Consider the following 23,323-nt stretch of genomic DNA (forward strand, 5'->3'; position numbering starts at 1 on the left):
ATACATTCTAAGAGTAATAATTTCAGACTGAATATTGGGACTGTCTCAAGTATTGTTTTATAATTTGTTTAAAAGAGTAAGTGCTTTGCACTTTACGCATTTCATATGGTAGTCTGTTCCATAAAACGGATCCAGAATAAGCAAAAGATTTTTTAAACAGTTCAGTTTTTGGCTTTGGAACTATCAAATTACCTTGAGTATAAGCTTTTCAAATTTTAAGATGTTGATACTGATGACAAAATGGAGGTCAAATTTGATATTGACGATTTTCACTTTCACCATTCATCAGTAATGGTTCTTGTGATATTGCCAGGACACAAATAAATATTAATAAATCCGGTTTGCTGTAGTTGTGACAGCCTCTTGTTATAAGATTTGACCAGAATCAATTTTTTGATTACTTTAATGAAATATTGTCTTTTATAAAGGCATTTTAATACATGGAAGCCAAGTTAGTGTTGCAGACTTCAAACAAACCTTTTGTCAAAGTACCAGTTATTAACACAAAAACCTACTTGATCTTTTGTCTGTATAAATATACTTGACTTTTTAGTCAATATTTATCATGTAGGATTATAATTCACTTTAAACCCATTACAGATTGCAACATAGGACTGCATTTCTGTTTTGTTGCTACTGTAAAAGGACAAATTTATCTTCATTAATAGCCTATGCATTTTTGTGCAAACTAGCTGACAAACGAAATCAATATTTAATATTATGATAAAATAATAAATTACAAAATTTGAAAACACAGTGTTCATTAAAATTCTCCAACATCTAAGATAAACAACAAAAGTTAAATAAACCTAGGAATTATTTGACTAACCTGTCATTTATAAAGTCATTAGACAGAAAAACATACATCTTTGTTTACATAAAGTTACACAAATCACTCTTTGATGTCACCGGTTCACTCTATATTAAAGTTGTTACAGAAGATGTATATTGTATAATGTAAGTGAAAAATATTGTTAAGTTTGATATCTATTAAGTTATTATTATTTTTTTTAGAATGGGATAGGATTTTGGTAGTTTTGTTATTTTTAATAGGTATGCTTTTTAGTATTTTTTAATAGGCACATTTTTGTTAGTTCAAGATTGCACTGATCTCATTTTGTAAGTTTTCTGGGGTTTTTTGGTAGTATTAACAGGAGTTTTAGGCAAAGGGGCTAAGTAACATAAATGGCCAATATAACCATCAGTTGGTGTTATAAGACTTAGGTTTACTGACTTCAATATAATTTTGTCAAAAAGATGACAAATGCCATTAGATATATAATCTTTTGTTCTTTCAAAGTTTGTAGTAAATAATTTGTGCATTATCATTTCAGATCTAAACTTCATCTGGTAGATTTGGCTGGTTCAGAGAGAGTCTCTAAAACTGGAGTTCAAGGTCATCAATTGAATGAAGCTAAATGTATCAACCTCTCTCTTCATTACCTAGAGACTGTTATTATAGCACTACAGGGGGAAAGTGCCCCGCCCAGTAGACAAAGGCCTGGTAGTGGAGGAGTAAAAAAGTAAGTCTATGGGAATAGGGATGCCTTGCCTAGTAGAAAAAGGTCGGGTAGTGGAGGAGTTAAGAAGAAGAAAGTAGCAATTCAATACTTTATTGTCATTGCTGAGGTTGTGAGTTTGAACCCTGCTAGTGTGGGTGCACTTGACTCTTATCTTAATTGATAAGGACTGTCAGTTTTCTGACCGAAAGTTGCTTGTTTTCTTTTAGGACACTCCCTCCACCAATAAAGACTGACTGCCATGAAATTGCACAATAGTGTTGAATGTGGTGTTTTAAAACCAATCAATAAATCAATCAATCAATATTTAATCAAAAAGAGCACTATGAGGATGTTAGAATATTACACAAATACACTGTACACTAATTAACACTATGCATTCTCACATAAATGATAATCTGTATGTTCTATCACAATACACTTAAAATATCAGTGTTTTATAAGAGATGAAGTTCAATAGGTGGACATGTAGAAAGTGAAGTAGCCAGATTATTTTTTTTTTAGTGACCGATTCATACATGTAATTGAATTGCAGTTGATTTAATGTGACTGTTTTTGAAATCGCTTGCAATTATATTGTCAAACAATCAGAATTTGGAAAAGTGAAATATCAATAAAAAAACGAATTCCAAGGAAAATGTAAATAAGAAAAACACTAAAGAAAACACTGACATACATGACATAGTATGATATCACTAGAGAAAACACTGACATAGTATGAAATCACTAGAGAAAACACTGACATAGTATGAAATCACTAGAGAAAACACTGACATAGTATGAAATCTCAGTTGACATTCTTTAAACACTCTTAAAGACAAGAACCCTAAACATTCCTATGCCAATTCATATTTTTTCTTTTTATTTCAGATCTAGATACAATTTACCGAACCGACCAGCAACAGCGGAGGGAACAAGAGTTGGAAATATCAGTAAACATGTCCCATACAGGAATTCTCTTCTTACTATGGTCCTTAGGGACAGTTTGGGTAGGTATCTAGAAATATCAGTAAACATGACCCATACAGGAATTCTCTTCTTACTATGGTCATTAGGGACAGTCTGGGTAGGTTTCATACAAAAGAGAGGGTTGTATTAACTATACATTGAACCACAGCTTTTTATCAAGGCTAAGAGCCGTGGTGTAATGGTTAGCGCATCAGACTACTAACACAAAGGTTCCTGGTTCAATCCCCGCTCCAGGGACTGAATTTTCTGCTCTCCCTTGACACCATTTGCCAGTTTGGTATTGAGAAACGATGATAGTCTGTCTAAAGGGGACGATTAATGGCTGACCCTTGTTAAGAGACAGTCATTTCTCTTGCACGTAAAAAAAACACCCTTGTAGAAAAAGAGGTAATGCCACTACAAGGCTTTAGCCTACTCGCACTTGCAAAGTGGAAAGGAGTTAATATAAATTGCAATAAATAAATATGTTTAAAATAAGAGTTTACCAAAATATTTTCATGTACAAAATCTATACATAAACCGTACATGAAGCTCCATAAGGGGACAGGTGGACCCCCAGGACACCCTTAATTCATTTCTGATTAATTACTCGTTGATAAATTTTGAAATTATAAAGAAACATAATAAAGGTTTAACTTCTTCAGACAAAGTTGACCTTAGATGGATTAGGTTTTTTTAGGTATTTTTAGTCATAAAAGCTCTTCACTGTTTTGGTACTTTAACATCCTTGGCTTTTAAATATTTGTCTTTGAGCGTGTTCCTGATGAAGGTAAATGTAGAAAAGCGCTGGGGACGCATGAAATTATTTAACATGTTTTTTTTTAAATTTTTCATTCATTTTTGAATTTATAATTATTTTTATGGCTCTGCTGACTTAGGTCGGATTCATCACTCCGCAGCAAACTGTTACTGCAGATTCAATGTTCAATGTATTTCATATTTAACTCAGGAATGTATACAGCATGGCAAATCCAGGAAATAAAAATATACACAAATATTCAAACTTTCATCAAACTACTAAAATTGGTATCCACGACAATAAATGAATCCACATTATAAAGACATTTCTTTAAATGCCTCCGAACATATTGAGCTTAATTTTAGTATGTGGGTCTACTATTATGAGTTACTGATCGTGTTCATGTTTGGTACAGCTCTGCTGACTTATGCTGAATAACAGGCTTTTGACTTTGAAAATAACAGTTATACAGACTTTTTTCTACACACCTACGCGTGTTAAACTGAATTTTAGTATGTTAGTTGACTATGATCAAGTTTATGTTTGGTTCCACTCTCAGACAGCTGATTTTTGCGGAAATAACATGGTTTCTTATAAATTGCCATAATTGGTTTTTTTTTTGTGAGTGGGGCTTAAGTGTCGTTCTGACACATCTAGTTAACAAGTAATTATATAGATAAGTAAGAAGATGTGGTATGAGACAACTCTCTAGCCAAGTCACAATTTGTAAAAGTAAACCATTATAGGTCAAAGTATGACCTTCGACACACAGCCTTGGATCACACCAAACAGCAAGATATGAAAATGACTAGTGTAAAACCATTCCAGCAGGAAACCAACCGTCTATAAAAAATGAGAAACCAGAAACAAATAGAATTAAAAACCAATTGTTCAGCGAACAATTGAAAGTCTTTCCACACCAAAGAAATGTTGATAAGAAGATAGTTTCTTCATACTGATGAGATAAATAATGGTTTAATTATATTTTTGAGTGATAAAAGGGAGATAATATGCTACTTCCGGTGAAATAAATGTCACTTCCGGTGTCATATGATAGCTTATTTCACACTGATTCCAAAAATATATAGTTTCTATATACTATTGTATGTAGAAGGGGAAATAATTGGCCACTTCCGGTTCGTTGGAAGTCATGTTTCGTCTTCAGTAATCAGTTTTTGTATCTATATGATAAAATATATGGATTCTGAGTAATTTTATAAGAAAAAAAGGCTACTTACGGTTTTCTCAAGGTCACTTCCGGTAGTCATTTTTCAAGGTCATTTGTCACCTTATCTGTTGTACAAGGTCAAATGCCTTTATAATGAACTGAGTTGAAGTCATAATCAAATGACCTCATATCAAGACATTTGAGGGGCAACAACTCCTATAAGATGGCATTAAATTGTATAAGACTAAATGTAGCATATCTTCATTACAATAAAGCTGACATTTTGCACTTGTTGTTTAGTATGTATCTTTCAAGGTGTCTGAGAAAATACAAAAACAAGCAAAAGTCACAATTGAGAACTTGACCTTGACCTTGACCTTGACCTCATTTTCTAAGTTAGGACCTAGGGGACTCAAATAAAAACATTCCAGGGTTATACTGTTAACTGTTTATGAGTTAAATAAACATACCGACAAATTTATTTTGTAAAGGTAGATAACTCCTATAAAATTTCATCGAATCGCTGCCATCCAAATTAGCCAAAAATTCCTGAGGATGTAACGAACAATTTGTAAAAAGAATTTTGTCGCTATCTTTTTTTGTTACGAAGGAGATGCACACAGAGGGTAAACAGTGAAAAGGGAGATAACTCTTACATAGAAAATGAATCGGCTTAGCAGGGTGAAATTTAAAAGCGCATAAACTATACGATACCATATGGGAAATATCTAAGCGACATATTGCGAAACAAACATTTTGCGCAAGAACAAAATTTGGCGGAAGAAAAAAATAATAATAATAATAATCAGAAGAAATACAATAAGTCTTTCCACGGAAAAGTGGAAAGACTTAATAATGTTTACAGCCAACTATGAATTAAGTGATTTTGTTGTAAGGAAGGAATTCTATTGAAATATTTTTTACAAAATATTTTTGTTATAATCAGAATTCTATGATTTCAGGTGGAAATTGTATGACATCTATGATAGCTACCATTTCATTAGAATATAATAATCTTGGTGAATCCATTTCTACCTGTCGATTTGCTGGCCGTGTTGCATGTATAGCTAATAGTGTATCGTAAGTATAATTGTAGAGATACAGTTAATACAAATAGTCATTCACTTGTCGAAATACTAACAAAATGTGATGCCCACAGTATATGCATGATTAAAACTTACACAGATAATTAAATCAATTAGTAGTATTGAAATGATTAGTATTGTCTATATGAACATTTTGTTGGAAGAACTTGTGAAACACTGTAAGAGATAAACTACAAAATCATTTACTATAGTTCAAAACATTTAAAACTTGGGTACACAAAATTCTGTACATGTACATTATAATCTTTAAAAAAAAGTATTGGTTATTCATATGATAACAAATGATAATTTTCATCAGTTTTCTAACTGACTGCAGCGATGATTTTGGAAACAGGTATGGACATAGTAGGATATAGAATTTTATATCTGTTTTTATGTTTTTAGAGTTATCTCCAATTTAAAAACATTTCAATAGGGCTCAAATGCTTATAAGAATCATTCAAACATTGACAGAAAAAAACTCATTACTTCTCTGTTGGATTTTATAAATGTTTCATTTTGTGTGTAGGGATTCCAGTAAAGAAAGTTCAGCTTCATGTTTCATATTTTTGTAAAAACAAAAATAAAAGATGAAAATAGGAAAATGCCATCTTGTTTATAAATAAAATAAACGCTGCTGTCTGATTGACATAACTTTCTAACTATAAACTTAAATATAAAAAAGAAGATACCTTAAATAACTTCTTTCAGTTTTATACCTTACTTAAATTTGAAAGTTTGTTGATAAATGGGATCTATATTTATTCTTACTGAAGATGAAGAATTTTATCCAGGTTTAAAAAAAATGAGCAATAAAAAAATAAAATAGGGCAATGTCACAAGTCTACAGACCAATTAATACCCAGAAACCTGTAACATTGAGTATTTACACTTTAGGCCATCAAAACCTTTCAAAGATTAATATTTGTTAATAAATAAATGATTTTACTGGTTCTATGTATTGCCAGTAGGGATTTTTTATGCCATACTAAGGGCTATTCCAGAAAAAAATGTATGGGGGGGTTGGAAGGCACATTATATTAATAATACATGGGTGATTGGTATCAGAGCAACTTTTCACACTGTAATGCACTATAATTCTCAATTACAATTGTCTGGGTGGCGGGTGCTGACAAAAACTGCCTTCCAACCCCCCCCCCCCCCCCATACATTTTTTTCTGGAATAGCCCTAATGTAAACAACATTGTCCAAAAGACCATTGAACATGATATGATAACAAAGTTATCTTAATACTTTGTTTGATATTAATTTCAAATTTATGGCATTCAAAATGCTGATGAACTCAAATTGCACATAAAAATTCATTCAAAGATATATGATAAAGTAACAAGTTTTAATATATGACTGAAAGAAAAAATGTATCACATTCCTTTTGTTGCAGTTTGTGGCTAAGCAATGCCAATTCTACCTTAAGATGAGATCTGTCAAGGAGAGATAACTCTAAACTTGTTTGTTATACAAGTAGAAAAACTAGTCACTTTTATCAATAAATGTAAAACTATCAACTAGGTCTTTATATATATCACAACATTTTATTAATTTGTTTAAAGAACACTCAGACAATTTGCACTTTTTCTTGACAAAAAGTAGTGTCAGTATTAGATATTTTGTTTGCTATTTAATATATCTAGTAGCCTCATGACTGGTTTGTCAAGCAAGTATTGTTTTAAAACAAAAGTTAAAAATATGTATTATTTATTTATGCACACTATCTTGAATGTTTTATTGATAAAAAAATAATGTTTCATTATTAATTTATAATAATGCTCTAAATTCTGTCAGTGATAGGTTGTCAATCATATTGACCATTGAGGCAAGCATATAGAAAAGTTTTGTCCTCAAGGCATACTTTGTGGTATGAAACAACTGTCTTCTTAAAACCAGCAAACTAAATGTGAAATATATATATTTAAATCTTCAAGTCATTATCCATTGTCAATAAAATTGAGAATGGAAATGGGGAATGTGTCAAAGAGACAACAACCCGACCAAATAAAAAAACAACAGCAGAGGGTCACCAACAGGTCTTCAATGTAGCGAGAACACCTGGAGGCGTCCTTCAGCTGGCCCCTAAACAAATATATACTAGTCCAGTGATAATGAACGCCATACTAATTTCCAAATTGTACACACGAAACTAAAATTAAAATAATACAAGACTAACAAAGGCCAGAGGCTCCTGACTTGGGACAGGCGCAAAAATGCGGCGGGGTTAAACATGTTTGTGAGATCTCAACCCTCCCCCTATACCTCTAACCAATGTAGAAAAGTAAACGCATAATAATACGCACATTAAAATTCAGTTCAAGAGAAGTCTGAGTCTGATGTCAGAAGATAACTATTTAAACCATCTAAAATGCAATGAAAGACTAAATAAAAGCAATTGAATAATGAATTGAAACGTATTTTTGTTGTTGTATGTAACTATTTCTAGACCTTGGTGTTCACAGTATCATAAGCATGTTAAACATTTCTTAGTATGTGTATAAACTAACAGTACAGTATGATTTAATATAGTGAGTGGTGTCCACATTATAAGCATGTCATAAATGATAATGTCCACAATAAAAGCATGTTACACATCAGATATATAATTAACTTTCACTATGATTGGCTTTACAGTGGCAGAATATGGTAAGACACGCAATGTTATAGCTTAATTAGCATGTAAAGAATGTAGCTTGCTTTAATTACTGGAGTAGAAATATTGTGTTGATTTGATGAACAATTTTCATGTGTAAACTTTGATTCTTAATTAATAAATAGGACATTAGGATATTTCTTAGACTGTTTTTAGGCTAATTATCTTGAGCAGGTCTTTATTGAGCATTCTGATTACTTGGAAACCTTTATTTTTTTTATTTTTAAGATCAGTAGAGAATGCAATACGTTTATATTTTGAAAACATTATGAGTGCCTGCCATTAAATCTTATCAAACTTATTTTTTTTGCATCTTGTTTTCAACTTACTTTTTATGTTTTCATTCTTCACCCTATCAAAATTTACGTAGTCTTGTCTGTGACCTTGGTGACAATTTTCAATGGTCAAACTGTTTAACATGTATCTCAGATTGACATAGAGTATATCTTTCATCAAAACTACACAATTACATTTCATAAATAATTTGCTATGCATGTATTATTTTCTGACATCTTTCTATGGTGTATGGTCTTCTTAAAAATTGTGCAGTCAAACTTCATTATGTTTTAACTAAGTATTGTGACTTATTCTGCTTTAATATATCTACTGAGGTTTGACTGCATTAATACTGTTTACCGTCATTTGTTTTATAATTTGTGCATGGTTTGTTCAAGAAGATGTGTATGGTAATTAACAAAAAAAGGTTATATTATTAGGAGCACAAAACTTAAGTGAAGGCATGAAGTGATTTGGATTTTTTAAGATATAGTATGGGTTTACTTAAAATGAAACTATAGTAAAATCAACATGAGTATCATTGATGAAGATTGGTATGAGTACAAGGATAGAACAATGAAACATGCAGATGAGATTCTACTGTTTCCTGTCCTCTATTTATAATATAAAGTAAAGCTATAATGTTCTCTGCATAATTCATAAATATTGTTGTGTTGATGTTGTGACTTATCTTTAAGAACTATTAACTCATTTCAAAATCTCAACTCATTTCGAAATTTCGACTGTAACAGAAAATTTCTGAATCTATATCTTTAAGAACTATTTACTCATTTGGAAATCTCAACTGTACCAGAAAATTTTCTGAAACTATAGGTCTTGGATAATGAGGTAATAACCTTTGTTTTATATTTTTGTTATTTGCATATTGGTTTAGCCTTCATATGTAAAATTCACATTAGATATATTACAACGTCAAATTTAAAAGAATACATTTGCTGCTCTTTTAACAATTAGAAATATTTTAGATATTTAAAAGTAAAAACTATTTAAACTATATTTCCATTCGTTTTCTTCAATTAAATGAACAAGGATGCTGTCAAAACTGGAAAAAAAAGAAAAAAATACTGTTTAAAAGTACTCGGAAGTTGGTTTTATTATGTATTTGTACTTTTTTATGGTAGTCTTTGCCTACTTTTATTTACTTTATTAACCTAATAGTCTTCATATTTTTGTGTTCTTTCATAAGGAAGTAATAATAATCAAAATGTAAACCAAACAAAGTGTTTTATATTGTATTATATACCTTGACACTTCATATAACTTTATCAAATTTCATATAACTATCTAATTTTTTCTTAACTATTCTCAAAATTTATATATTTATTTTTAAAGTTTGGAAACAGCTTGTAGTATCATAAGCTTTTTTTTTTTTTTTTATCTTTTCTTATGAAAATATAACAATAAATTTATTTCTTAAATATTATTATAATAAGAATATTTATAACAATAAATTTATTTCTTAAATGAATATTTAGAACTTTAAAAAATTTTTAAAGTTCTAAATATTCATTTAAGAAATAAATTTATTGTTATAAATATTCTTATTATAATAATATTTAAGAAATAAATTTATTTAATATATATATATAAATTTGTAATGAATATTATTTATTTTTTTATAATGATTATGATATCTGACTTTAGTTTTAGTAGTTTATCAGGTCACTTTTTCTGTCTACTAAACAAGTCATCAAATTCTTGTGTTTTTGGTATGTTTTGCCAGTTCTTTGTTTTCATGGTGCTATATGTTATATTATTACTTGTATAAAACAAATACTTAATTTTCACACATTTCTTTTTTCATTATTATTACAGGAGAAATGAACAGTTAGATGAAAAATCTTTGATCAAGAAGTTGAAGAAAAAAGTAGCTGAATTAGAAACAGAATTATCATGTCTCAGACTTGCCAAGGTAATCACTGAGAAATTTTGTTAGACATTATCTTTGTAATTTACAGTTAAATCAACCTCATAATAAAATAAAACTTGTGACAACTGCTTCTGAGAGAAATATTCTTTCAATGTTAAAGATCAAGAACTTTTTTTTAAATTATAAAAATTGCCATACTAACAATGTAAGAAAATACCTGCTATAATGGGAGATAACTCATGCAAAGTTCATCTGAAGAAACCTGATAGGTTTAGATTAATTCTGTTTTTCACATACAGCTGATGACATGTTCATGATACAGCACTGATCTTAAGTTAAAGTATAACAAAAGATATTTTTACCATATGATAATGTCAGATTATTACATGTCATTTTTCATATTGCATGTATTATCAGCCCTAGGTTCAATACCAGCCCAAAAGCCGCATGGCTCGAGGGCTGATATTGACCGAGGGTTGATAATGTATGTGATATGAAAGTTGACATGTTATGATCTTTTTATCATATGCTTCAACAATGGAGAAACATAACAGATTCATTAAAATGACCCTTTATGTGGTTCCAAAATAGAAGTTCAAAGATTGAAAAGTTCATTGACATGGGACCCCCGATTTAGTACATTCGATATGAAATCTTTCTATCATAAGCTTCAACAGAGAAGAAAAATATTTTAATATGGACGAATCGACAAAATAAATAATTCAACAATATACATAATGAACACTGTTTGGAAAAGTTAACTTTTTTTAAAGAAACTTTCTAAATTATGTTTGAAACTTTCAGAAAACACGTTTATTTTTTTATTTTTTAATTTCCAGTATCCAAATAGTTGTTTTGAACACTACTTTGTAATGCTATTCACTGAAACTATTTATATTTTTATTATATTGGTATCACGTTGTCGTCTGCGTTGGTCCTGATTTCAAATTGGTCTACATCAAGGTCCAAAGGGTCCAAAATTAAACTTAGTTTGATTTTTAACAAAAATTGAATTCTTGGGGTTCTTTGAACTTAGATTTTTGATTATTGGCCCAGTTTTCAAGTTAGTCCAAATCTGCGTCCAAAATTAAACTTTGTTTGATTACAACAAAAATTGAATACATGGGGTTCTTTGATATACTGAATCTAACCATGTATTTAGATTTTTTGATATTAGGGCACTTTATCCAATGGGTCCAAATTGAGTTCTTAAAGGTCCAAAAAATTTTTTTTTTTTATTTCATAAAAAAATTGAATTCTTGGGGTTCTTTGATATGCTTAATCTAACCATGTATTTAGATTTTGGATATTGGACCATAATAGGTAAGTGTTCAATTTAATTTTTTTAAGTTCTTAGACCACATTCATTCTGTGTCAACTATTTTTAAAATCACAATTCAAATTTAGTGCTGTATCAAGCTTGAATGTTGTGCCCATACTTGACCCAACTAATCATGGTTTGACCTCTGCGGTTGTATCAAGCTGCGAACTGCAGAGCATCTGGTTACAAGTGTGTTTCATCCTAGGTTATTGTGGATTCATTTATTTTTCATAGGTACTAAATTTTGTGGAATGAATGTTATTTATAATGGATATTTGATTTTGTGGTTATTCCAAAGTGCATACAAGTTTACAGAAAATTTATACTGTGTTGAACATTTGAAATTCATAGTTTACTAATATCCACATAATACATAAAAAATTATACATTATGAATTATTGTGAATGCATAGTTTTAATTATTTCCTAATTTGCAGTAAGATAAAGTTAATAATTACTTTGTTATTTAAGGAGGTTGGTAATGCAGCTTTAGATGGTATGAATACAAAATTAACAGACGAGGATAAAATCATGTGTGCTGAAATCATCCAAGGTTATCTAGGAGGAAAAGTACCTGACCCCATCACTGCAGGTATGTTATACCCCACCCTCAGGTTTATATACAGCTAGGTGTGCTGAAATCATCCAAGTTATCTAGGAGGAAAAGTACCTGACCCCATCACAGCAGGTATGATACACCCTACCCTCAGGTTTATATAAAGTTAGGTGTGCTGAAATAATTCAAGGTTATCTAGGAGGAAAAGTACCTGACCCCATCACAGCAGGTATGTTACACCCTACCCTCAGGTTTATATAAAGTTAGGTGTGCTGAAATCATTCAAGGTTATCTAGGTGGAAAAGTACCTGACCCCATCACAGCAGGTATGTTACACCCAGCCCTCAGGTTTATATAAAGTTAGGTGTGCTGAAATCATCCAAGGTTATCTAGGAGGAAAAGTACCTGACCCCATCACAGCAGGTATGTTACACCCAACCCTCAGGTTTATATAAAGTTAGGTGTGCTGAAATCATTCAAGTTTATCTGGGAGCAAAAGTACCTGACCTCATCACAGCAGGTATGTTACACCCAACCCTCAGGTTTATATAAAGTTAGGTGTGCTGAAATCATTCAAGGTTATCTGGGAGCAAAAGTACCTGACCCCATCACTGCAGGTATGTTACACCCAACCCTCAGGTTTATATAAAGTTAGGTGTGCTGAAATCATTCAAGGTTATCTGGGAGCAAAAGTACCTGACCCCATCACTGCAGGTATGATACTCCCTTCCCTCACGTTAATATAAAGTTAAGGTGTGGTATAAATGCCAATAAGACAAATGTCCACCAGAGTTTTAATAACAATTAATTATAGATCACAGAATGACCTTCAATAATGAGAAAAAAACATACTGTATACCGGTAGTCAGAGAAAAAAAACATACTGTATAGTCAGTTAAAAAAAGACCCAATCTGGAAAAATGAGAAACAATTAAATGAGAATACTAATTGCCTAAGTTTCACAAGCAAAAAATCCATTGCTGTAAGATGAAAGAGCATGCACTACAAGAAAGAGAACACATTCTACTGCATCCCCAGTAAACAAGTAGCAAATCCCATACTGCATATAACAGAATCTGTATAACAGAGCCAGCCATGTCAAATGTAAAAAAAAACAATTGGCTTAATTTATGTACAAAGCAATAAACAAAAAATAGATATTACACACAGCAACAAACAAAAATACTTAATTACAGGCTTGGGCTAGGGACAGGCACATATGGAATGAAGCAGGGTTAAATATGTTTGTGTGTACCTTATCATCCCTAAGCCTATTCCAGTTGGTGAAATAGAAATATAGTGGTGAAATATTTTAGAACATTTTTATTGTCGAGCCTGCAACTTTTGTTGCAGAAAGCTCGACATAGGGATAGTGATCTGGCGGCGGCTACAGCGGCGTTAGCTAACTTCTTAAAAGCTTTATATTTTAGAAGGTGGAAGACCTGGATGCTTCATACTTTGTATATAGATGCCTCATGTTACGAAGTTTCCGTCAGTCACATGTCCAATGTCCTTGACCTCATTTTCATGGTTCAGTGACCACTTGAAAAAAAAGTTCAAATTTTTTGTAATGTTGAATTCTCTCTTATTATAAGTAATAGGATAACTATATTTGATATGTGCGTACCTTGCAAGGTCCTCATGTCTGTCAGACAGTTTTCACTTGACCTCGACCTCATTTCATGGATCAGTGAACAAGGTTAAGTTTTGGTGGTCAAGTCCATATCTCAGATACTATAAGCAATAGGGCTAGTATATTCGGTGTATGGAAGGACTGTAAGGTGTACATGTCCAACTGGCAGGAGTCATCTGACCTTGACCTCATTTTCATGTTTCAGTGGTTATAGTTAAATTTTTGTGTTTTGGTCTGTTGTTCTCATACTATATGCAATAGGTCTACTATATTTGTTGTATGGAATGATTGTAAGGTGTACATGTCTAGCGGGCAGATGTCATGTGACCTTGACCTCATTTTCATGGTTCAGTGGTCAAAGTTAAGTTTTTGAGCTTTGGTCTTTTTATCTAATACTATATGCCATAGGTCAACTATATTTGGTGTATGGAAATATTTAATGATCTTTATGTCAGTCGCGCAGGTTTTATTTGACTGTGACCTCATTTTCACGGTTCATTGCACAGTGTTAAGTTTTTGTGTTTTGGTCTATTTTTCTTAAACTATAAGTAATAGGTCAACTATATATGTTGTATAGAAGCATTGTTAGCTGTACATGTCTGCCTGGCATGGTTCATCTGACCTTTACCTCATTTTCAAGGTTCATTGGTCTTTGTTTAGTTATCTTGGTTAATGTTAAGTTTATGGTACAGTTGTTATAAAGCTTAGCTTTTTACTTAGGACTATCAACATAATATCAATGATAAGTATAGAAGGCGAGACATTTCAGCGTGTGCACTCTTGTATGTAAACATGTGTTAAGCCATAATTCTAACATTGCAATGAATTTTATACCCCCATAAATGATGAACGTTGTATTCTAATGCAACAATGTTTGTAACGTTCATTTTGATTGGATAACGTCACTTATTTACATGAAATCAATTGACAATAGATGCTATGGGACGTACGCGCAAGTGCAGACGGCATATGATAGATTTTAAATACATGTTTTAACGTTGTTTTTTGTCAGTTTCATTAGAATGGAGATAACAATATTGTATTTTAAGCTCCGACACCATCAATTGGGGATTTGATGGTCGCAAATACCTGTTTACTGTCTCCGCTAACGCGTTGCCAGTAAACTTAATTTGCGACCATCAAATCCCCAATTAATGCCGTCGGAGCTTAAAATACAATACAGTTATCTCCTAATTGTAGACTTATGTTTGTCCATTCGCCTTTTTCCTATGCATATCTTACATAAATTTTATTTTTTAATTGATATCCAAAACCTGTCCATTTGTTCAAGAATGTCTTCAATAAGAGAAGCTTTATAATATTAGTACACAATGTTAAGTCATATAAAAGCTAGCTGTCTTTCAATTCTTTTGATATAACATTACAGAGTTAATTTTCTATTCTATTTATACATATATATTAAGCACAGAATTGATCTGAAATTACTTTTGAAAGAATAAAAAAGGTAAAAAAAGCTAACAAGTTTGACTATCTAATAGTTTAAACATTTCATGAATTAATATACTATAAAAAGAAGTGATATGATTGCCAATGAGACAACTCGTCACCAATGTTTGTTTGAAAATACTGAATTAATATTTGGTCAATTGAAAATATTGAAACAATTTTTGTATACTATATCTTAAATTTTCAGGAATTACAAATCCCCAGAAGTTCAGAGAATGTATGAAGTTACTTAGAGGTATGATAAGAGAAGGACAAGACTTAAATCTAGAATTTTCTAACAATAACAAAAGTATCGAATATCACAAAAATGATCAAAATTGGAGATCAACTGACAATCATTTAAACAAGAAGAATATTCGTTCCATTACTCATAACCAATCACAGACAAGGAGAAGAGCCTTTGAAGAGAAGAAAGTCCTGACTTCAAATGAAGATCCAGAAGTGGATGTGTTGAGAGTCCACCCTGATACACGTATACAGCAAAATCAAGCTAGGTAAGACATTCAGTTCAGAAAAAAATGGCTATTTATTAATTTGATTGTGTTCTTTTTTTTTGTATATTTGAAATAATTATGTTGCTACTTACTATATACATAATATGTCTGGTGTTTTTTTACCTAGCTGTAATGGTTCAGTGACTGCTTATACATGTAGTACTACAGCATTTTATCATGTGTTTTTTTTTAATTGAGCTTGTTTGCAGAATTTGGCAAAACAACAAAATAACAATACCAATGAAATATCAATCTTTCTTAAAATCACAAATATTGGTACAGAAAAAATGAATGAATCCACAGTATATAGACTTATTATGTTTATCAAGTTAAATGGTAGTTTTGTTTGAATACACTAAATAAACATAATGAAAACATATAAATTAAATTAGTTTTCATCAACAGACCTATGCAATAACATCCACTAACTACTATGTAATTATTGCTGGCAAGAATTTAAAGATACTAGTAAGCAGTATTCAAGATAGCAGGTAATGGATACAATATTAACAGTCATTTTAATTTTATGTTGAACTTAATTATAGAAAAGAAGTAGAGATCCCTATAACAAATGCTTGGACTGCTGACACCAGAGAAGCAGCCCAAAAACCTGTCAGGAGAAAACCACAACAACCTGTCAGGGAATCTACACTATCTGATGAGGAAGATCGAGAAGGTAAAAATGTGGTTAAGATGAAAGATTCAGTCAATGACCAAATTAGTGAAGGTGTTTCTTGAGTTTATTATTTACTTTGTATATATGTTCTAACCAGGAATACAGAAGGTAAATGTATGAAAATTGAATGAAACACTCTTGTTCAATGTTAGTTTTTTTTCTCCAAAAAAATAGTCATTACATTGGGACATAGATTTTGGGTAATTCCTTCTGTCAGTTTTTGAAAGAGCAATCAATTATTAGATAAAAAAAACCAATTTAATTGAACCCTGTTATAATAAGAAATACTTTTCTTTCAACTTAAATATTAAGTCAAATACTGTGCAATTCACACTTTTGAATAAATCTCACTATTCAAGATGGAGGATAGCAACTGCCTTTTGTATATTATAAATTATAAGTAAAATGTATTTTATATATTTCTGTGAACAGAAAACAAACCACAAGATCCAGTCAGTCGTTTGACATCACTACTGGAGGCCCATAAAAGGAGGAGTAGGAAATATCAAACACCATTTGAAAAGAAACGAGTGAAGGAGATAAAAACTTTAAATTCCAAAGTTCATCAGATGCAACAGGAGAAATTAGAGAAAGAAGAAGAAATCATTGAAATGAAATTAAATTTGGCCACTCAGGAATTAGATATGATGGAACAGGAGATTAAGTATGTTACTTGTATAATAAAAATGTTCATTTGTATATTAGTTTGAAACAGTGAGTCATTTAAATTCTTTTTTGTGTGTATATGACATTGTATACAGATGAGATTTAATAGAAATAGTGAATGCATACACAGGCAGGAAATGTATAACCAAACCCTTTAAATTTTTATTACCTTTCTGGAACTACTGTCACATTCTGGTAAGAACATGTTCTTATCCTTAGATAAGCCCTTTTCTATTTAATAGTTATATTTCATTTAAAGTTTAACCCTTAAATAGTTTGTTTTTCTGTTACATCGTTCACCCAGATTAGGAGGAGGCTTTAATTTTAAAAATAAGAAGATGTGGTATGATTACCAATGATACAACTCTTCACCAAAGAACAAATGACATAGAAGTAACCCTGTTTTAAGTGTTATAGTCAGAATACCATATTATGCTTTCAGTTTAGAATTTGCTATAAATGAGTGATGGGGAAAACAACAAAGTATTTTTAGATACAATTTTGTTTATTTAAGAACAAACTTAGATGTAACAAAAGACCAAGTAACAGATCAGCATGCCTATGTACAACAACTTAGATCCACTGAGGCAGATCCAAATCTGGTCGAACAAGAAAAACTGGTGGAAAAACAACTCAGGAAAAGACAGGTGTGTTACTATTGATAGTTTAGTCTAAAATTGTAAAGATTTATTATATTAATCTGTGTTCAACTGAAACTCTTTATCACTTTAAAAGTGTATAGCAGATCCCACATCATCTTTCATGAATCTTCGGATTACTTCAGTGCATATTGATACCTGTTATATACATGGAAAGGATGTTTTCCAATTGTATATATCTCTAAACAGAATTCATAACAATCAAATTCAGCAAACCTGCCAACTAAAATCAATATTTCCTGACATATATAGACAGCTTTAAAATCCTTATTTTTCATTACAGGCAAAGTTTGATAAAAAGTTGGAATTTATAGATGAGAAACGCCAACAGTTAAATGAACAGTCAGAACATATTATGGCTGAGATTGGTAGTGCTAAACCAACTATTGTGGATAAGTTTGGAAAGTTCCGTAAACATGACGGAACGTTAAATACCAGACAGGTCTACGATTTGTTGAGAAACGAGGAGAAGAAACATGAAAGGGTAAATCTTAACACATATCATCAAAACGTAGCTCTACCAAATGTTATTCAACTTATTTACCCATTAACACATGTAGGCAAAAGATTACTCTATATTTAGATTACTGAAATGTTTTTAAAGATATACTCAGAAAAAAGGTCTAAAAAGATAAGCCTTGAAGGTTATTTAATATGTACTTTTACATACAATTAGACAAATTACAAATTAAGAGTCTCTTCCAGAATTTTCTATCAATGGTTGAGGTTGCCTGATTACATTTATACACCGCTGTTATGTTTTTATATTCTCTTTCATTTATTCTTCTGATTCTTCTGTACTCAAGGTTCACAATATATTATCAGAAATGTGACATTTTATTTTTATTAAACAGCAGAAACAGAATAGCTTAAAGGAACCTTAATATACATATGAGACATTCTACAGTTCCTGAATTGAAATTTTTGTTTGTTGAAAATATCTTTTTAATATGCACAAATCACATATCTAAAAGTTGAAGCTTATTTTCAGTATGTAACCTGTAAATTGTCTTAGATGGACTTGTGTTGTTGGTTATCTGTCTTAGATGGACTTGTGTTGTTGGTTATCTGTCTCATTGACACACTTAGTTACTTAGAACTGATATAAATATACAGTAGAACTTGTTAAAGTTTGTCTCAGATATAATGAAGAGAACTAGATTTGAAATGTAATTTATCAGATTTTGTTCATGTATACATTACAGTTCCTATACATTAATTTCATGGCTATCCATTTTACCATACAATCCTAGGTTAACTAAGGAGTAACATACAATATAATTTACATGTCTTATTAATTACAGGCTCAGACAGATCTAGATAGAGAAAAATACATGGTACTAAGTCGACAGTTAGAGATGAAAGAAGAAGCCACAAGACAAAAATTACAAGAGTTTAAAGAAATGTTACGCATGTCTAAATCTGCAGGATACCCTGATGGGCTTGTATTACATAACGGTGATCGTAACATGAATACAGCTCCTGCTAAAGGCATGTTTATGCATCGTGAACCGTCTCGGCATGCATCGCGACATGCATCAAAACCTGTTCAAATTGTAGAACAGAAGGAGGAGAATTATCCCAGGTCTGCACAGACCAGGGCATCGGATGACACTTTTGTAACAGCCAAGAGTGACTTTGATAGGGACGAAGATGATCAGGAAGAGTATCCTAAATCTGCTGTTACTAGAGTTTCTGGTGCTACATTTTTCACAGCCAAATCAAATTTTGATCGTCCTCCTTCAAGGGCCAGTTTGAGATCATTTCAAAGTAGCATTCCAGATTCAGATTTTTATGCCAAAAGAAAACAAGAAAAGGATCCAACTGTAAGATGGGAATCAGCATTTTCACGGCCTCCATCATCTGCAGCGAGCAGACAGGCTTCTGTGGCTGATTTTCACAGTGAGTTAAAGAGAAATGCTGAAAAAGAGGTTCAGTTTTTATCTCCAGAATATATGACTGATGATTATAAGTCTTCTTCTAGAAAATCTGAACGAAGACGTGAAATTAGCAGTGATCAGGAAAATGGTTTTGAATCTGAACCCGAGGAAACAATGTTGCCAAGTAATTATGTGTATGGAATGAGTAGTGGAGATAAATTTGATGCAAGAAAAATGGGTCTTGCCTCAAATACCTTTGATTCTGCTTTGGCATCAATGTTGGACAAACGTGAATCGAACGTTTATTATGATCATGAGGATTATAATGATTACGCTAGGAATACTAATCCTAGCTTTTTTGGTGAAGCGCCAAGTCGTAAAAGTCGGGGTACATCAAGACAGAGGTCAGATCAGATACAGGCAGCTTATGGTGTTAGACAGGGTAGGAGTAGAGACCGACAGAGTTCTAGAGATTCCTGGTTAAGACAGAGTAGTCATAGTCGGGAGAGAAAGAGCACCAGTCGTGACCGTAAGAGCCGAGACAGATGGAGAGATAAGTCAATGGATAGTGATTATAGTGATGCAGAACAGAAAAAGCCAAAACCTAAAACTCCAAATATTAAGTACAGAAACTGGGGACCTATGGCTAGAGTGAGTACAGTGAATTTCTTAAACAAACAAGAAAGTTCAAAGTTGAAGAAGAAAGATATTTTATTTGTTGGGATAAAACAAAATGCCAATGATTTATTACAAACAGACAAAAACAATACAGAACTGATTCAGTTGGCATTTTCTCAGTAGTTTTTAGATGTCTTATAGCAATTACAAGATTGCAACTTTTAGTCAACATCTATAAATTGATATACCCAAAATATTGTTTCCTCTTGCATATATTACTTATTACTTATCAGTTCTATTGAATACACATATCAGGGGGCAGGATCTTTTTTCGGGATGTCAGGATCGGGTGTTTTTAAGCTAGGGATATTGGGATTGGTCATTTCTGGATCTGTGAATTCTTATTTTGAATTTCGAAAATAACATTAAAATACATGTACTTTATTTTTAAAAATTATGAAAACACACCCTAAAGCATTAAAAATGTTAACATTTTCACCATAGTAAATCTTATTTTGACATAACATATTTTTACAGGAGACGTCCATTTTAGACAGATTGGCTTCTACATCCATCAAAACTCCAGAAAAGAAGACAAGAACACCATCAAAATCTAAAGAAGGTAAGTGATAATAAATCGGGTTATTATGTTATTACATGGTTTATGTATTAACTTTTTCCAGATTTTAAAAGGAAAAATTGGTTATTTAGTTAAAGATTGTCACATCAGTAATTCCTCAATACTTAACTAAGTATACATAGGCTTGATAATGACATCCAATTTTTTCTTATGAATCTGTTAAGTGATAACAACAACAAAAAATTATTGCAATTATCTTTCTCATCAAAATGTCCATTATCTCCCTTTTTTTTTTGTTGTTGTTGATAAGGCTTATTTAAAACAAACTGTGAACAATTTGTAATCACAAAAAATCTTGATACAAAACTTTGAAAAAACAGGGACGAAAGATACCAAAGGGACAGTCAAACTCATAAATCTAAAACAAACTGACAACGCCATGGCTAAAAATGAAAAAGACAAACAGAAAAACAATAGTACACATGACACAACATAGAAAACTAAAGAATAAACAACACGAACCCCACCAAAAACTAGGGGTGATCTCAGGTGCTCCAGAAGGGTAAGCAGATCCTGCTCCACATGTGGCACCCGTCGTGTTGCTTATGTGATTACAAATCCGGTAAATAGTCTAATTCGATAGGTCACATTCATGAAAGGGAAGGGGATTGTAGTTACGACGTAAGGAACATATCCGATATCATTTGTGAAACGGTTATTCCATAACGGTCAACCAACTCGTGATGGCGTCCGTAAAATTTACGAAGGGATGATTTCAACTTCACCATTTGGAACTCTTGGTTTAATAGCTTCCTTGTGAGCAGTAACCCTCTATCAAGAAAATCATGATAGGAAATGCAAGCATGGGAATATCGTATCAATTGGGAGATATATACCCCGTATGCAGGTGCTGCTGGAATGTTGCTACTTAGAAATGGAAAGTTCACAATTGGAAAGCTGAAATCATCTCTTTTGTCGTAAAGTTTTGTTTTCAACCGACCCTCGTTGTCAATTTCTAGATGTAAGTCAAGATATGAAGCCGACTTAACTGTATCTGTAGTATCCTTTATCTCCAATTCGATGGGATAGATGCGTTCCACATAGTCACCAAATTTTGAATTGTTTAGTGAAAGAACGTCATCTATATAGCGGAAAGTAGAGTTAAAGGATATTGCTAACTTCTTATCTTTCTTCCTAAGAAGTTCCTGCATGAAGTCAGCCTCATAATAATAAAGAAACAAGTCGGCAAGTAGAGGGGCACAGTTTGTTCCCATTGGGATGCTGACAGTCTGTTGAAAAACACGTCCTCCGAACGTTACAAATATGTTGTCAATCAAGAAATCAAGCATCTTGATAATATTGGTTTCAGAGAATTTTTTGTTTGAATCAGAGTGATTGCTTCACAATTTCTAACATTCTTACAAAATGCAAAATTCTTTTTTGTGTAATACCTGGATTTATGTTTTATTGTTTAAACAGTTCATTATGCTGAAAAATGTATAATTTGCCTATCGATTATTTAATTGTACTGCAATATTTTGTTATCAGCTGCTAAGTCAGAATAATAAATCAGTATCAGGTAATGTGTGCGTATGATTCACAGTAGTAGCCCCAAAGTAGTGTCAAATAATTAGAGTGAAAATTTGTTTCATTTGTTTATTTTCAGTTTGAGTTGGGTTTTTTTTTTGCAGTGATTTAAGACAATATAGATTGTCAAGCTTTGTTATGAGCACATAGTTAAAAATAGAATATTTATTATTTTTATAGAAGTTTTGAGTGGCCTATTTTATATGTCCTGCCTACAACAGTAGATGGCATTATGTTTTCTAATTGGCCATCTATCTGTAGGTCCATCTGTCTCTTATCCAGATAATGTTTTGGTTTAAGGTAGTTTGCATACACACCAACTTGAAACTAAGCCACATGTTCTTTATGAAATAACCTGTTTAATTTTTATGCCGAAATATTTTTTTGACAAAGTTTTTGTACTTCACTATTAATGGAAATGTGAAAGTGGGAGGGGGCATGGTGCCTGTCCTTCGGACACATGCATGTTCTTGTATTTTTGTTTTGCTTGTAAGAACTGCCATATGGGAATGTGATGTGATTTATAATCACAATTCCACTCTATTTTTATTTCTAATAATAATTTCAAAATCAATAAGAATCAATTTCTTGGACCAACATTAAGGGAGAAACATATCTACTAAATACCAAGATCTGTCCCAATGGTTTAATTGTGGTAATGTGCTAGCCTATATACAAGGTGATAGGACGTGCTTCTGAAATAGATCACCTTTTCAAGCTTCAAAATAGGTGAAAAGGATGTGAAAACTATCAGAAGTATAAAGGTCAATAAAGTTCCCATAACCTTATTGAATTTAAACACAGCGAAATATACATACTGTTTGCACTTGCAATACATGTGGATTTACAATGCAAGGGAGATAATTTGTAACAGTCA

General features: G+C 31.8%; 1 protein-coding gene across 4 annotated transcripts in view; it reads left to right on the plus strand.

The window, feature by feature from the left end:
* LOC139529915 (kinesin-like protein KIF6) overlaps nucleotides 1–23,323 on the plus strand; it is a 71,310-nt gene that overhangs the window by 41,668 nt on the left and 6,319 nt on the right. For all 4 annotated transcript variants that reach the window (XM_071325882.1, XM_071325881.1, XM_071325880.1 and 1 more), the window contains 12 exons: nucleotides 1,335–1,523; nucleotides 2,391–2,509; nucleotides 5,359–5,476; nucleotides 10,256–10,352; nucleotides 12,102–12,222; nucleotides 15,474–15,780; nucleotides 16,326–16,456; nucleotides 16,889–17,120; nucleotides 17,637–17,769; nucleotides 18,065–18,265; nucleotides 19,086–20,312; nucleotides 20,817–20,901. In XM_071325882.1, coding sequence (XP_071181983.1) covers nucleotides 1,335–1,523; nucleotides 2,391–2,509; nucleotides 5,359–5,476; nucleotides 10,256–10,352; nucleotides 12,102–12,222; nucleotides 15,474–15,780; nucleotides 16,326–16,456; nucleotides 16,889–17,120; nucleotides 17,637–17,769; nucleotides 18,065–18,265; nucleotides 19,086–20,312; nucleotides 20,817–20,901 — 2,960 coding nt within the window. The remainder of the gene's footprint in view (nucleotides 1–1,334; nucleotides 1,524–2,390; nucleotides 2,510–5,358; nucleotides 5,477–10,255; nucleotides 10,353–12,101; nucleotides 12,223–15,473; nucleotides 15,781–16,325; nucleotides 16,457–16,888; nucleotides 17,121–17,636; nucleotides 17,770–18,064; nucleotides 18,266–19,085; nucleotides 20,313–20,816; nucleotides 20,902–23,323) is intronic.

Source organism: Mytilus edulis, chromosome 7, assembly GCF_963676685.1.
Source record: "Mytilus edulis chromosome 7, xbMytEdul2.2, whole genome shotgun sequence".
Classification (NCBI taxonomy): domain Eukaryota; kingdom Metazoa; phylum Mollusca; class Bivalvia; order Mytilida; family Mytilidae; genus Mytilus; species Mytilus edulis.